Consider the following 15,670-nt stretch of genomic DNA (forward strand, 5'->3'; position numbering starts at 1 on the left):
TGCATGCTGTCTCTCCAGAGACGTGGTTTCCAATCCGACCACTCACACATATGTAACTCATAACCATCCCTGTGGCTTCTACACGTACTGACAAACATGTGTGGGATTCTTTAGAAGTGACAGACACATTATCATGACATCAGAAATCATTTTATTTATACATAAGCTAAATCGACATTTCTTTCAATTGGCATGTCCAGATTTCTCCAATTTCTGAACATGAACAGCTTTGCTGTGTTCGTTCTCTTTTTTGTGTTAATGACAATTTAACCAGATAAAATATTTCAAGATTTCAATTGAGGAGACTGAATTATTTCATGTTTTTCGCAAAATACGAGTGTGATACATAACATCAAAAGGCAATTGATGTTATAAGCATTATATAGAAATGGTTGGGAGTGAAAGTGAAAATGCAATGCAAGCACAAAAACTTCCGTGGCCAATATGGGGATCGAACCCATGACATCCGCGTTATTAGCACGGCGCTCTAACCAGCTGAGCTAATCGGCCAACTGAGAGAGAGGCTGAGCCAGTTGAACATATATACCCTTGAAAACCCCATTTTAGGCATGCTGTGAAAGTTAAGACGTTTCTTTCAGATAGCGTGGCATAAGGCATCTTGCATGCTGTCTCTCCAGAGACGTGGTTTCCAATCCGACCACTCACACATATGTAACTCATAACCATCCCTGTGGCTTCTACACGTACTGACAAACATGTGTGGGATTCTTTAGAAGTGACAGACACATTATCATGACATCAGAAATCATTTTATTTATACATAAGCTAAATCGACATTTCTTTCAATTGGCATGTCCAGATTTCTCCAATTTCTGAACATGAACAGCTTTGCTGTGTTCGTTTTCTTTTTTGTGTTAATGACAATTTAACCAGATAAAATATTTCAAGATTTCAATTGAGGAGACTGAATTATTTCATGTTTTTCGCAAAATACGAGTGTGATACATAACATCAAAAGGAAATTGATGTTATAAGCATTATATAGAAATGGTTGGGAGTGAAAGTGAAAATGCAATGCAAGCACAAAAACTTCCGTGGCCAATATGGGGATCGAACCCATGACATCCGCGTTATTAGCACGGCGCTCTAACCAGCTGAGCTAATCGGCCAACTGAGAGAGAGACGCCAGTTGAACATATATACCCTTGAAAACCCCATTTTAGGCATGCTGTGAAAGTTAAGACGTTTCTTTCAGATAGCGTGGCATAAGGCACCTTGCATGCTGTCTCTCCAGAGACGTGGTTTCCAATCCGACCACTCACACATATGTAACTCATAACCATCCCTGTGGCTTCTACACGTACTGACAAACATGTGTGGGATTCTTTAGAAGTGACAGACACATTATCATGACAACAGAAATCATTTTATTTATACATAAGCTAAATCGACATTTCTTTCAATTGGCATGTCCAGATTTCTCCAATTTCTGAACATGAACAGCTTTGCTGTGTTCGTTTTCTTTTTTGTGTTAATGACAATTTAACCCGATAAAATATTTCAAGATTTCAATTGAGGAGACTGAATTATTTCATGTTTTTCGCAAAATACGAGTGTGATACATAACATCAAAAGGCAATTGATGTTATAAGCATTATATAGAAATGGTTGGGAGTGAAAGTGAAAATGCAATGCAAGCACAAAAACTTCCGTGGCCAATATGGGGATCGAACCCATGACATCCGCGTTATTAGCACGGCGCTCTAACCAGCTGAGCTAATCGGCCAACTGAGAGAGAGGCTGAGCCAGTTGAACATATATACCCTTGAAAACCCCATTTTAGGCATGCTGTGAAAGTTAAGACGTTTCTTTCAGATAGCGTGGCATAAGGCACCTTGCATGCCGTCTCTCCAGAGACGTGGTTTCCAATCCGACCACTCACACATATGTAACTCATAACCATCCCTGTGGCTTCTACACGTACTGACAAACATGTGTGGGATTCTTTAGAAGTGACAGACACATTATCATGACATCAGAAATCATTTTATTTATACATAAGCTAAATCGACATTTCTTTCAATTGGCATGTCCAGATTTCTCCAATTTCTGAACATGAACAGCTTTGCTGTGTTCGTTTTCTTTTTCGTGTTAATGACAATTTAACCCGATAAAATATTTCAAGATTTCAATTGAGGAGACTGAATTATTTCATGTTTTTCGCAAAATACGAGTGTGATACATAACATCAAAAGGCAATTGATGTTATAAGCATTATATAGAAATGGTTGGGAGTGAAAGTGAAAATGCAATGCAAGCACAAAAACTTCCGTGGCCAATATGGGGATCGAACCCATGACATCCGCGTTATTAGCACGGCGCTCTAACCAGCTGAGCTAATCGGCCAACTGAGAGAGAGGCTGAGCCAGTTGAACATATATACCCTTGAAAACCCCATTTTAGGCATGCTGTGAAAGTTAAGACGTTTCTTTCAGATAGCGTGGCATAAGGCACCTTGCATGCTGTCTCTCCAGAGACGTGGTTTCCAATCCGACCACTCACACATATGTAACTCATAACCATCCCTGTGGCTTCTACACGTACTGACAAACATGTGTGGGATTCTTTAGAAGTGACAGACACATTATCATGACATCAGAAATCATTTTATTTATACATAAGCTTAATCGACATTTCTTTCAATTGGCATGTCCAGATTTCTCCAATTTCTGAACATGAACAGCTTTGCTGTGTTCGTTTTCTTTTTTGTGTTAATGACAATTTAACCCGATAAAATATTTCAAGATTTCAATTGAGGAGACTGAATTATTTCATGTTTTTCGCAAAATACGAGTGTGATACATAACATCAAAAGGCAATTGATGTTATAAGCATTATATAGAAATGGTTGGGAGTGAAAGTGAAAATGCAATGCAAGCACAAAAACTTCCGTGGCCAATATGGGGATCGAACCCATGACATCCGCGTTATTAGCACGGCGCTCTAACCAGCTGAGCTAATCGGCCAACTGAGAGAGAGGCTGAGCCAGTTGAACATATATACCCTTGAAAACCCCATTTTAGGCATGCTGTGAAAGTTAAGACGTTTCTTTCAGATAGTGTGGCATAAGGCACCTTGCATGCTGTCTCTCCAGAGACGTGGTTTCCAATCCGACCACTCACACATATGTAACTCATAACCATCCCTGTGGCTTCTACACGTACTGACAAACATGTGTGGGATTCTTTAGAAGTGACAGACACATTATCATGACATCAGAAATCATTTTATTTATACATAAGCTAAATCGACATTTCTTTCAATTGGCATGTCCAGATTTCTCCAATTTCTGAACATGAACAGCTTTGCTGTGTTCGTTTTCTTTTTTGTGTTAATGACAATTTAACCCGATAAAATATTTCAAGATTTCAATTGAGGAGACTGAATTATTTCATTTTTTTCGCAAAATACGAGTGTGATACATAACATCAAAAGGCAATTGATGTTATAAGCATTATATAGAAATGGTTGGGAGTGAAAGTGAAAATGCAATGCAAGCACAAAAACTTCCGTGGCCAATATGGGGATCGAACCCATGACATCCGCGTTATTAGCACGGCGCTCTAACCAGCTGAGCTAATCGGCCAACTGAGAGAGAGGCTGAGCCAGTTGAACATATATACCCTTGAAAACCCCATTTTAGGCATGCTGTGAAAGTTAAGACGTTTCTTTCAGATAGCGTGGCATAAGGCACCTTGCATGCCGTCTCTCCAGAGACGTGGTTTCCAATCCGACCACTCACACATATGTAACTCATAACCATCCCTGTGGCTTCTACACGTACTGACAAACATGTGTGGGATTCTTTAGAAGTGACAGACACATTATCATGACATCAGAAATCATTTTATTTATACATAAGCTAAATCGACATTTCTTTCAATTGGCATGTCCAGATTTCTCCAATTTCTGAACATGAACAGCTTTGCTGTGTTCGTTTTCTTTTTCGTGTTAATGACAATTTAACCCGATAAAATATTTCAAGATTTCAATTGAGGAGACTGAATTATTTCATGTTTTTCGCAAAATACGAGTGTGATACATAACATCAAAAGGCAATTGATGTTATAAGCATTATATAGAAATGGTTGGGAGTGAAAGTGAAAATGCAATGCAAGCACAAAAACTTCCGTGGCCAATATGGGGATCGAACCCATGACATCCGCGTTATTAGCACGGCGCTCTAACCAGCTGAGCTAATCGGCCAACTGAGAGAGAGGCTGAGCCAGTTGAACATATATACCCTTGAAAACCCCATTTTAGGCATGCTGTGAAAGTTAAGACGTTTCTTTCAGATAGCGTGGCATAAGGCACCTTGCATGCTGTCTCTCCAGAGACGTGGTTTCCAATCCGACCACTCACACATATGTAACTCATAACCATCCCTGTGGCTTCTACACGTACTGACAAACATGTGTGGGATTCTTTAGAAGTGACAGACACATTATCATGACATCAGAAATCATTTTATTTATACATAAGCTTAATCGACATTTCTTTCAATTGGCATGTCCAGATTTCTCCAATTTCTGAACATGAACAGCTTTGCTGTGTTCGTTTTCTTTTTTGTGTTAATGACAATTTAACCCGATAAAATATTTCAAGATTTCAATTGAGGAGACTGAATTATTTCATGTTTTTCGCAAAATACGAGTGTGATACATAACATCAAAAGGCAATTGATGTTATAAGCATTATATAGAAATGGTTGGGAGTGAAAGTGAAAATGCAATGCAAGCACAAAAACTTCCGTGGCCAATATGGGGATCGAACCCATGACATCCGCGTTATTAGCACGGCGCTCTAACCAGCTGAGCTAATCGGCCAACTGAGAGAGAGGCTGAGCCAGTTGAACATATATACCCTTGAAAACCCCATTTTAGGCATGCTGTGAAAGTTAAGACGTTTCTTTCAGATAGTGTGGCATAAGGCACCTTGCATGCTGTCTCTCCAGAGACGTGGTTTCCAATCCGACCACTCACACATATGTAACTCATAACCATCCCTGTGGCTTCTACACGTACTGACAAACATGTGTGGGATTCTTTAGAAGTGACAGACACATTATCATGACATCAGAAATCATTTTATTTATACATAAGCTAAATCGACATTTCTTTCAATTGGCATGTCCAGATTTCTCCAATTTCTGAACATGAACAGCTTTGCTGTGTTCGTTTTCTTTTTTGTGTTAATGACAATTTAACCCGATAAAATATTTCAAGATTTCAATTGAGGAGACTGAATTATTTCATGTTTTTCGCAAAATACGAGTGTGATACATAACATCAAAAGGCAATTGATGTTATAAGCATTATATAGAAATGGTTGGGAGTGAAAGTGAAAATGCAATGCAAGCACAAAAACTTCCGTGGCCAATATGGGGATCGAACCCATGACATCCGCGTTATTAGCACGGCGCTCTAACCAGCTGAGCTAATCGGCCAACTGAGAGAGAGGCTGAGCCAGTTGAACATATATACCCTTGAAAACCCCATTTTAGGCATGCTGTGAAAGTTAAGACGTTTCTTTCAGATAGCGTGGCATAAGGCATCTTGCATGCTGTCTCTCCAGAGACGTGGTTTCCAATCCGACCACTCACACATATGTAACTCATAACCATCCCTGTGGCTTCTACACGTACTGACAAACATGTGTGGGATTCTTTAGAAGTGACAGACACATTATCATGACAACAGAAATCATTTTATTTATACATAAGCTAAATCGACATTTCTTTCAATTGGCATGTCCAGATTTCTCCAATTTCTGAACATGAACAGCTTTGCTGTGTTCGTTTTCTTTTTCGTGTTAATGACAATTTAACCCGATAAAATATTTCAAGATTTCAATTGAGGAGACTGAATTATTTCATGTTTTTCGCAAAATACGAGTGTGATACATAACATCAAAAGGCAATTGATGTTATAAGCATTATATAGAAATGGTTGGGAGTGAAAGTGAAAATGCAATGCAAGCACAAAAACTTCCGTGGCCAATATGGGGATCGAACCCATGACATCCGCGTTATTAGCACGGCGCTCTAACCAGCTGAGCTAATCGGCCAACTGAGAAAGAGGCTGAGCCAGTTGAACATATATACCCTTGAAAACCCCATTTTAGGCATGCTGTGAAAGTTAAGACGTTTCTTTCAGATAGCGTGGCATAAGGCACCTTGCATGCTGTCTCTCCAGAGACGTGGTTTCCAATCCGACCACTCACACATATGTAACTCATAACCATCCCTGTGGCTTCTACACGTACTGACAAACATGTGTGGGATTCTTTAGAAGTGACAGACACATTATCATGACATCAGAAATCATTTTATTTATACATAAGCTAAATCGACATTTCTTTCAATTGGCATGTCCAGATTTCTCCAATTTCTGAACATGAACAGCTTTGCTGTGTTCGTTTTCTTTTTTGTGTTAATGACAATTTAACCCGATAAAATATTTCAAGATTTCAATTGAGGAGACTGAATTATTTCATCTTTTTCGCAAAATACGAGTGTGATACATAACATCAAAAGGCAATTGATGTTATAAGCATTATATAGAAATGGTTGGGAGTGAAAGTGAAAATGCAATGCAAGCACAAAAACTTCCGTGGCCAATATGGGGATCGAACCCATGACATCCGCGTTATTAGCACGGCGCTCTAACCAGCTGAGCTAATCGGCCAACTGAGAGAGAGGCTGAGCCAGTTGAACATATATACCCTTGAAAACCCCATTTTAGGCATGCTGTGAAAGTTAAGACGTTTCTTTCAGATAGCGTGGCATAAGGCACCTTGCATGCTGTCTCTCCAGAGACGTGGTTTCCAATCCGACCACTCACACATATGTAACTAATAACCATCCCTGTGGCTTCTACACGTACTGACAAACACGTGTGGGATTCTTTAGAAGTGACAGACACATTATCATGACATCAGAAATCATTTTATTTATACATAAGCTAAATCGACATTTCTTTCAATTGGCATGTCCAGATTTCTCCAATTTCTGAACATGAACAGCTTTGCTGTGTTCGTTTTCTTTTTTGTGTTAATGACAATTTAACCCGATAAAATATTTCAAGATTTCAATTGAGGAGACTGAATTATTTCATCTTTTTCGCAAAATACGAGTGTGATACATAACATCAAAAGGCAATTGATGTTATAAGCATTATATAGAAATGGTTGGGAGTGAAAGTGAAAATGCAATGCAAGCACAAAAACTTCCGTGGCCAATATGGGGATCGAACCCATGACATCCGCGTTATTAGCACGGCGCTCTAACCAGCTGAGCTAATCGGCCAACTGTTTTGATCTGTTTGAGTTTTTGTATTTGTTCTAACGCGATCTGCATATGTCAGATTACTATTTGTGGGGGTTATGGCAATTTATTTCACTTGCATATGTTGTTAAAAAGTGCGTTCTGATCTACATACGTTGTAATTATACTGCACCGCTTTTCTCCAACAAGATGTCGAAAAATCATGGTAGATGCGTCTTCTTCAACTGGTTCCAATGTTGTACACACAGTTCGCTGTTCGTTATTTTCTGATTATATAGACAGATGCCCAGTCAACGACTTCCATTTATGGACAAGCCGAATGGTTACGGAAATGGGTGGAGATCATTCGTCACTACTAGCCCAATTCTTCGGCTTTTCCCGGAATAACACGAGTTGATCACAAATCTTTGATCTTATCGTCAGATGTCAGTTTTTAATCTTGCCCCAATTAATGCATTCCCGGAATAATGTTCGTAGATAAATATGGACTGAGAAACCCCGATAACAATTGGCCATGTGTCGGGAGGCAGCGTCCAGAGCTATTTTGGTTTCTTGAAATACCCTGTGCATGTTGACTGGGCGCCAGTCTACCGAAAGTGCCTTAAGCTTGCTGCGCGAATTAAAAGTAGGACCTGTTTAACTACGGATCTCCTTCGAGGAAAATGCGTGTTCTCGCTACAAACTGTAGATATATAGGGATATGAAGTATTATATAAATTTTCTTGAATTAAATCCTTAAGGACGGAAGGTGACTCTTCCCTACAATCCTTGCCTATAAATATTCAACAATTTCGCCCAGATTTCAGTTGGCCGATTAGCTCAGTTGGTTAGAGCGCCGTGCTAATAACGCGGATGTCATGGGTTCGACCCCCATATTGGCCACAAAAGTTTTTGACATTTTCTTATGCATTTATTTTTATAAACATGCCTGTTTATGCTTCATTTCATTTTAGTTTTCATCTACAAATGGGTAATTTATTGGGAACGATACAAAAGCTATTCAATAATACTGATTTTATGGGCCCTATACTTTTACCTGGGCCGTCCGTATTATGTTAAGTGCTTCCCGCCGGTCCTCTACTACCGTCCCGATCGAAAACATTTTATATCAATCCCACACGCCTGAATAGATATAAATTTGGCTCTGAAAACAATGAACGTATTTCCAGTATCATTAAAAATATGATCTTAAGAATATTCAAAAAAGGATAATGACTACCTGATCGATTCTGACGCTGTTGTAATCTCGATATAGATACCGTTGCTTAAAAACAAAAACCACTGCAGCACAATAACGATATCTTAACATTGATCACTGATCAATGTTAAAAGTTAAAGTAGCGTAAAAATATTGTCCTCCTGCTAGTGCCACGTAAATCCATTCTCGATCAAGGTAAGTATTATTGATTTGTGTTTTAGAACTTAGATTGTATTGTCTTTTTTAATATTGGCTAGCATACGGTACAAACACTGGTAGCCAAAGTGATGGCATAAATCCTGCTGGGGAGTCATGCAGGAAGCATAGGTACTGTAAGTCCCCATGATCTCCAGTAAGGTGGTCTAACTTTGGTTATAAGTGGTCTATAGCCTTGTTTTGATTGATAGGACTTAATCTATTGTAGCTATATGTTTTGTAAAAGAAATTATGATCTAGTTTGTTTTATTTAAAACTGTGATATATCTTACTATTTTACTGTCCTTGTCGACAGATATTTTAGATTTAATACCTAGTTCCCATCGCTATATGCCTGAAATATCGCCGATGCGATGTAAAATTTAACTCACACACTCACTCTGATAAATGTTCAATTCTGGACGTCAGAATTTTATCGAAAAATATATTTGTCCCCGAAACTTCTTAAAATAATTAATTGCCCCTAAACTGTCTAAATCGCATAAAGATCAGCGATTATAGCAGATGTCTACATGTACATATGAGATCTTGATATAATATACATTCAAACCTTGTCATTATGTGCTAATAATATTATACATGCCCTAGCTTTACGTTCTTTATTATCATACTTCTAATTGTACTTTAACTAGACTTTCTACTTCTTGTATTGTTTGTTTGTTGTTTAACGCCGCACTCAGCAATATTCCAGTTATATGACGGCGGTCTGTAAAATAATCGAGTCTGGACATGACAATCCAGTGATTGATATCATGAGCATCGATCCACGCAATTGGGATCGATGACATGTATCAACCAAGTCAGCGAGCCTGACCACCCGATCCTGTTAGTCGCCTTTTACGACAAGCATATAGTCGCCTTTTACGGCAAGTATGGGTTGCTGAAGACCTATTCTACCCCGGAATCTTCACGGGTCTTCTACCTCTTGTTATAGCACCACCATTTGGTATACCGTATTCGACGTAATAAGCGCCCAGGGCGCTCTCAAAATTAGAATATTATTTTGGTGAAAAAAAAGTTGAGTTGAAAGATAAATTTCGTGGTTTATACTGACAGCCTGATAATAATTAAGTGTGCATATAACGAGTGCGTATTATACGCGAATAAATAAGTCTTGTGTACATTAATCAATCGGAAGGGGTGCTAATTGGGATTGTTTACTAGCCAATATATTAGCAAATATCGCCGTGGGCGTTTATTAGAGCGGGGCGCTTATTACGTCGAATACGGTATGATATGTGTATCTCTACTGTACACTGTGGCCTTTATGTTGAAGTATACTTAATTATGATTGGATAAAAAAATATTAACTATACGTGATATTGAGGTTGTGTTTCAGTCTGTTTTCATGTTTTGCTTGCGTCTAGAATGGTTAAAAAGTAAATCTGAATTCACAAATATTACCTCCCGAGATGAAGTTATTAGGCTTGTTATAAGAGGGTTAAGCTCTTAAGAATAGGGCTTGGACGGGTAACTTGGACGGGTCGGGTGGGTCCTGACGAGGACTCGGGTATACCCACAGGACTACCCGAACTCGTGGTAAGTCATGTGATACATTGTTTAATGACAAAAAGTATCTAGAACTCTATGGTTACACTATAAGTCACTAATGTTCGCATTTCTTCTGACTATGCACCCATTCCTTCTGACTTTTCATATGGTTGAATAAAGATATAACTTATGTAAACTTCAGTGTATGCACGACAAGATCGTTTTACACATGTATCTTATTACATTTTGCCAGGGCTGTGGTCAAACTTTTCCAAATCAGTTGGTATCTATCTCTAAATATCTACAACGGGTACCCGGGTGGGGTCGGGTAATAGGGTGGTGGGTAGTAAATTTGGACTCTTCCCAGCCCTACTTAAAAAGCTCTTACAAATTGCAAAATTAACACTGTATAATAATAGGGCCAAATAAATATTCTAGTTGCTAAGTTATATAAGCATGGTGAACGACAAAGTACATTCTGGGAGATAAATCTAAAACAATTTTCACATTTATTTTGATACAAGAATGCAAAGCTCAGCAATGTTGGAGCTAAAGTAAAGGGAGACAACCCAAATCCAAAATGGCGGACGAGAAGTGTTCTCACGCCAGGATGCTCCTTCAACTTGCTAGATCTCTTGGCATGATAAAACCGACACCTTGGCTAAAGGTAGGAATGAACATGTAGACTTCACTTCCAAATTGCGTCTTACCTGGACTCACTAGCGAGTTTATAAAAAGCTAGCAGAGGCTTGTTTTGTACTCGTTGACGCCGCTGTCAAAACAACACCATTTGTCCCTGCCCACCTGTAACTGGGTACATCTAATATTATTTTTTAGTAACAGTAACACCAACTTAAAACATTTCATACTTCCATGTTTGTGATAATCGCCCAGCAAAAGAATGGATCATAATATCTTTAACACATGACACAACGGTTTTCCTCAGCTGAAGACATTATTTGCCCAAATGTTTATTCATTTGGCAAAAATACCAATAAACAGGGATAGAAAATTAAATCTCAGTGATCTGTAACAATTTTTCATGAACATTTTTTTTTCAAAATATGTATATATTTATGAAAATGTTTGTTTACCAGTAAATGATCACCCTACTTACACAGTGACACTGTTGCAGGCACTAATTGCAATATCTAGACCTAGACTGGAATGTAGGCCATGTTTATGCCTGGTGTGATATATTGCTACATTAAACTATTATCAACCAGTCCTATACATGCTATGTTAGCAAACCGCCACCGTCTAACTTGTCTTTGCTTAGTGGAGTAGACAGCCTCCGTGGTCTTGTGGTAGAGCATCCGCCCGGAGAGCGGAAGGTCCGGGGTTCGATCCCCGGCTGTGTCATACAAAAAGACGTTAAAAGATGGTACTTGTTGTTACCCTGTCTGGCGCTCGGCATGAGGGGGCTTAAACAAGGACTGGTCTTGTGGTAGAGCATCCGCCCGGAGAGCGGAAGGTCCGGGGTTCGATCCCCGGCTGTGTCATACAAAAAGACGTTAAAAGATGGTACTTGTTGTTACCCTGTCTGGCGCTCGGCATGAGGGGGCTTAAACAAGGACTGGTCGGCTCGGAGTCAGTATACTGTGTCTGAGTGGGGTATTCATGTTAAACTGCGGCATGGTATCTCAGTGAGCTAGCACTATAAATCGGCATCAATCCGGACTAGTACAAACAGCCACACACATACATACACGTGCATGCACGTTGCTATATAAGAGCAATAATCTTGGACGCGACGTTAAACCCAATTTCACCTCACCTTAGTGGAGTATTGTTAATGTTGGTTTATCACGTTTTTGTAGCATATACTTTGGTATACATATTTTCTAAAATTAAAAAATCATTTCAACTGTGCATTGAATGCTGTATTGTATAACTACAGGTAATAAATTATAATTTATATTTGAAGTAGACTTGCTGCTGAACATTGGCCTCTGAGAATGCCTAGATAAATCTGTGGATGTAGTTAGCAAGCCTCAACCAGTCCATAAGTTTGAATGTTTGCCATGTCATAAGGGAAAAGTACTGATGTTGTTCCCATGTTGCAGGTGAGTCGGCTGCTAAACCTGTGCCCAACTTTATCCCGCGGAACTCTGAAGCTGGACCAGCGAGGACAAGATGCAGTCATTGCGCTGGGCGTTTACTTCCTGGAGTCCGGCCTGCAGGTCTGTCTACACCTTCATCTCACTCATGAAATCATAGTGAGTGAGTTGGGTTTAACGCCGCTTTTAACAGTATTACAGTTATATTGCGGCGTGTCAGTTTAATGTGGGAGGAAAGCCGAAAGTGATGCAGGTCTCAGACATTTACCATTTCGGTGAAACCCACGAGCACAGGTATGGTGCTGACAAACCTGGAAACATAATCGGGGCGAACCAGGATTCGAACCCACAATCATAGGTTTCTGGCGTGCCCAAAGGTCGCAACTCTGCACAGCGAATAGTGGCGCCTTAGACGACTGGGCCACCCGTGCCCCCTCACCATCATAGAATCATACAGATTAGAAATGTCATTCTAGAACTCTTTCACAATATGTGTTTATGTCTTATATGAGATATCAACATTTTGTACAGCCCCTTTAAGGATGATGATAAAATGTACAAGCTTGAAACATATTTACCCATATTTTAAAAATAACTCCCTCAATACCATCCAACCTTAGCAATGTCGGACAAGTCCATTTTATGCACAGGTGGATATTTCCTGCAAATTCTCGCAATCCTCATGTCGATCACCTGTACCTTTTCTCCCAATACCGCTTGTCATTTCTCTCCAACTTTTGAATGCAATCGTTCAGCCATCGCATTTTTCTGCATTGCCTAGCTACATCTATGAGGAACAAATCACTGGACACTCCCCTCTCAAAAATAACGTCATCCAATATACAACGCCATCAAGTTGCAAGCAGATGTTCGATTCTCAAAAGAGGACGTCAAGATAGAACAATGTTATATCGTGAAATAAATTACACTTCGTTCTTCAATTGTTCTTTGCAATTTATCCCATAGCTATCTCATATCTACTGATAAAATATTCGCTTCAGTACAAGGACAAGATTCTCCCCTATCTTCTGAGTGTGCTGCAGGGGCTATCCAAGGCCCAGTGGGTGGAGGGACCTCGTGGTCTCAACAAATACAGTAAGTGCTCAGTAGGGCTGTCGAAATTTACTACCTGGGTACCCCCCATAGAGAGTCTTTCTGTTGTAATTGTTTGATCCAGTGAGATTGAGAGTCTCTCTGTTATGATGTTTGATCCAGTGAGATTGAGAGTTTCTCTGTTATAATGTTTGATCCCGAGAGTGAGTGTCTTTCTGTTATGATGTTTCATCCAGAGACTGAGAGTCTTTCTGTTATAATGGTAGATCCAGTTGAAGTATTTCTGTATGTTCTTCAGAGCTGCCAATGCCGGAGTGTTTCAGTTTCTGCCTCAACACCATCCTCAGTGATGTGGCCTTTCGTGATGCAGAACTAAAGAATCAGGTGATACACTTACCCATTGTTGCTTTTTCTTCAGTTTATTCAATATTTAGACACACCCAATGCCAAATGTTCCTCTTAGTGTCATTTTCAGTCGAGTTTAGTGTAATATATTGACTATTATTAGCTGAGCTTACTAGACCAAACAGACTCAGGCTTTGGACTTGTGGCTAAAGTCACAGACTGCAAACTGTTGTGAAGTGAGTTATGAACCTCAAACATCACCAGGGCACCGTTCCACAAAGTGATCTTAGCGCTAAGATGATCGCAACTCCCATACTGTCACATATATTTACGGCAGTCCTAGTGGTAAGATCACTTCGTGGAACGGGCCCCTGGTTGAGAACAGGATCCCTGCATCTACTTGCTGGTCACCAGAGATGACAGAATTGGATTGGGTGGTCGGCCTCTGTGAGTGATTCATTGTGTGTCATCGTGGTCCAATAGTGTGGACGATGCTGTCAGGTCCTAGTTTGCCTGATCTCAGTAGTTTACGGGCCGCTGGGGTACAGCAGAAGCATTGCAGTGGCAGCGTGTAACACAACTCACTTAGTTCCATACATTACAGACCCGTGAAGATCCGGGGTAGAATAGCTCTTCAGCAACCCATGCTTGCCGTAAAAGGCGACTGTGCTTGTCGTAAGAGGCGACTAATGGGATCAGGTGGTCAGGCTCGCTGACTTGGTTGATGCATGTCATCAATCCCAATTGTGTGGATCGATGCTTATGATATCAATCACTGGATTGTCCTGTCCAGACTTGATTATTTACAGACCGCCGTCATATAGCTGGAATATTGCTGAGTGCGGCGTCAAACAACAAAACAACCAACAACCATACATTACATGGAGGATGAAACCTGTAGGCTCTGTCACATGTGTTTTCTCTTACTAATAAATGCCTAGTAGCAGAGCTCCAGATAAGCTTTTGGTGTTGTGGGTATTTTACCCATGCATTTTTAAATCATTGGGTATCAGTGATTCTATCTGGGTATTCAAATTTCTGTTACCCACTAGTTTTTACACATGTGGGTATTTAAGTTAAATATTTAAAAACAATATTCATCTAGTCCCTGCAAACTGGTGTTGTGTGAGTTCGAGAGCTTTAAATGACTAAAAAATACCACGATACTTCCACACAAAAGTGTGACGGCAAATGATCATGATGTAACTGTCATCGTGGAGTTTGGCAAGGTTGACAGGATGCCCGTTTATAATTTCAAAATAAGATGCTGATTTGCTTATCAAATACGCAGGGTTACTTCACAATATTTTGATGATACACACAAGTTTTATTTTTGTACCGTATCTGTAATGTTCGTTGTGTATTTGATACGCTTGGATTTTATTTTACTGCATATTTCTCCATTTCTGATGCGTATTTTACGCAGATACGCAGCTTATCTGGAGCTCTGTAGTAGTGGGATGATACACCAATTCATCATTGGATCGCAATTTTTTACTTCTCGATGAAGTATGCAACAGTCACACAATAAGTAAAAAATATCAATTCTAACCTTAAATGTTAGCTTTAATAACTGTTACAGTAACACTAATTAGTAGTGAAAAGGTATCATCCATTGTGCTATACTTGACAATGGCAACTGTAAATTGTCAGGTGCCAGGTATTTGGACGTCCTGTCTATGAAAAACATGGCTTACGCACAACAGATAAGAGCACATGCAAAAGTTGTGACGTATCGGATCTTGAGCAAGGTATCGCGATACGTATGGGATCACACATTCACACTGTCGCTATCGGAATTTACTACTGTACATAAAGATAAGGGTTGGCAAAGTTGATTCTAGCCGTTGATCTCATAAGAACAGTACATGTCCTAATGTCCTGCAAATTGTCCTTTCTATCAGATTATCTCAACCCAGTTGGATGTGATGGAGGTTCTCACTAAACTGTGTGAAGGAGCATTTGAAATTCCTAAAGGTAAGATAGTGAGGTGTTCTTCAT

The 15,670-nt window shown here is 39.7% G+C and overlaps 1 protein-coding gene and 13 non-coding genes across 16 annotated transcripts in view; 2 read left to right on the forward strand and 12 right to left on the reverse strand.

The window, feature by feature from the left end:
- Positions 1-436: 436 nt before the first annotated feature.
- Trnai-aau lies at positions 437-510 on the reverse strand. Its single transcript has one exon. It is a non-coding gene; the product is annotated as a tRNA-Ile (tRNA).
- A 546-nt stretch (positions 511-1,056) lies between these two features.
- Positions 1,057-1,130, reverse strand: Trnai-aau. Its single transcript has one exon. It is a non-coding gene; the product is annotated as a tRNA-Ile (tRNA).
- Positions 1,131-1,673: 543 nt separating this feature from the next.
- Trnai-aau lies at positions 1,674-1,747 on the reverse strand. Its single transcript has one exon. It is a non-coding gene; the product is annotated as a tRNA-Ile (tRNA).
- Positions 1,748-2,293: 546 nt separating this feature from the next.
- On the reverse strand, positions 2,294-2,367 carry Trnai-aau. The gene has a single exon. It is a non-coding gene; the product is annotated as a tRNA-Ile (tRNA).
- A 546-nt stretch (positions 2,368-2,913) lies between these two features.
- On the reverse strand, positions 2,914-2,987 carry Trnai-aau. The gene has a single exon. It is a non-coding gene; the product is annotated as a tRNA-Ile (tRNA).
- A 546-nt stretch (positions 2,988-3,533) lies between these two features.
- Positions 3,534-3,607, reverse strand: Trnai-aau. Its single transcript has one exon. It is a non-coding gene; the product is annotated as a tRNA-Ile (tRNA).
- A 546-nt stretch (positions 3,608-4,153) lies between these two features.
- On the reverse strand, positions 4,154-4,227 carry Trnai-aau. The gene has a single exon. It is a non-coding gene; the product is annotated as a tRNA-Ile (tRNA).
- Positions 4,228-4,773: 546 nt separating this feature from the next.
- Trnai-aau lies at positions 4,774-4,847 on the reverse strand. Its single transcript has one exon. It is a non-coding gene; the product is annotated as a tRNA-Ile (tRNA).
- A 546-nt stretch (positions 4,848-5,393) lies between these two features.
- Trnai-aau lies at positions 5,394-5,467 on the reverse strand. The gene has a single exon. It is a non-coding gene; the product is annotated as a tRNA-Ile (tRNA).
- Positions 5,468-6,013: 546 nt separating this feature from the next.
- Positions 6,014-6,087, reverse strand: Trnai-aau. Its single transcript has one exon. It is a non-coding gene; the product is annotated as a tRNA-Ile (tRNA).
- Positions 6,088-6,633: 546 nt separating this feature from the next.
- Positions 6,634-6,707, reverse strand: Trnai-aau. The gene has a single exon. It is a non-coding gene; the product is annotated as a tRNA-Ile (tRNA).
- A 546-nt stretch (positions 6,708-7,253) lies between these two features.
- Positions 7,254-7,327, reverse strand: Trnai-aau. Its single transcript has one exon. It is a non-coding gene; the product is annotated as a tRNA-Ile (tRNA).
- Positions 7,328-8,114: 787 nt separating this feature from the next.
- On the forward strand, positions 8,115-8,188 carry Trnai-aau. The gene has a single exon. It is a non-coding gene; the product is annotated as a tRNA-Ile (tRNA).
- A 2,597-nt stretch (positions 8,189-10,785) lies between these two features.
- Positions 10,786-15,670, forward strand: part of LOC124137851 (phosphatidylinositol 4-kinase alpha-like) — an 82,635-nt gene continuing 77,750 nt past the window's right edge. For all 3 annotated transcript variants that reach the window (XM_046504326.2, XM_046504327.2, XM_046504328.2), the window contains exons 1-5: positions 10,786-10,878; positions 12,278-12,394; positions 13,273-13,366; positions 13,623-13,708; positions 15,574-15,646. In XM_046504326.2, coding sequence (XP_046360282.2) covers positions 10,792-10,878; positions 12,278-12,394; positions 13,273-13,366; positions 13,623-13,708; positions 15,574-15,646 — 457 coding nt within the window. In that variant the 5' untranslated portion in view covers positions 10,786-10,791. The remainder of the gene's footprint in view (positions 10,879-12,277; positions 12,395-13,272; positions 13,367-13,622; positions 13,709-15,573; positions 15,647-15,670) is intronic.

The sequence above is a fragment of the Haliotis rufescens genome, unplaced genomic scaffold (genome assembly GCF_023055435.1).
Source record: "Haliotis rufescens isolate VD_foot unplaced genomic scaffold, xgHalRufe1.0.p SCAF_138, whole genome shotgun sequence".
Classification (NCBI taxonomy): Eukaryota; Metazoa; Mollusca; class Gastropoda; order Lepetellida; family Haliotidae; genus Haliotis; species Haliotis rufescens.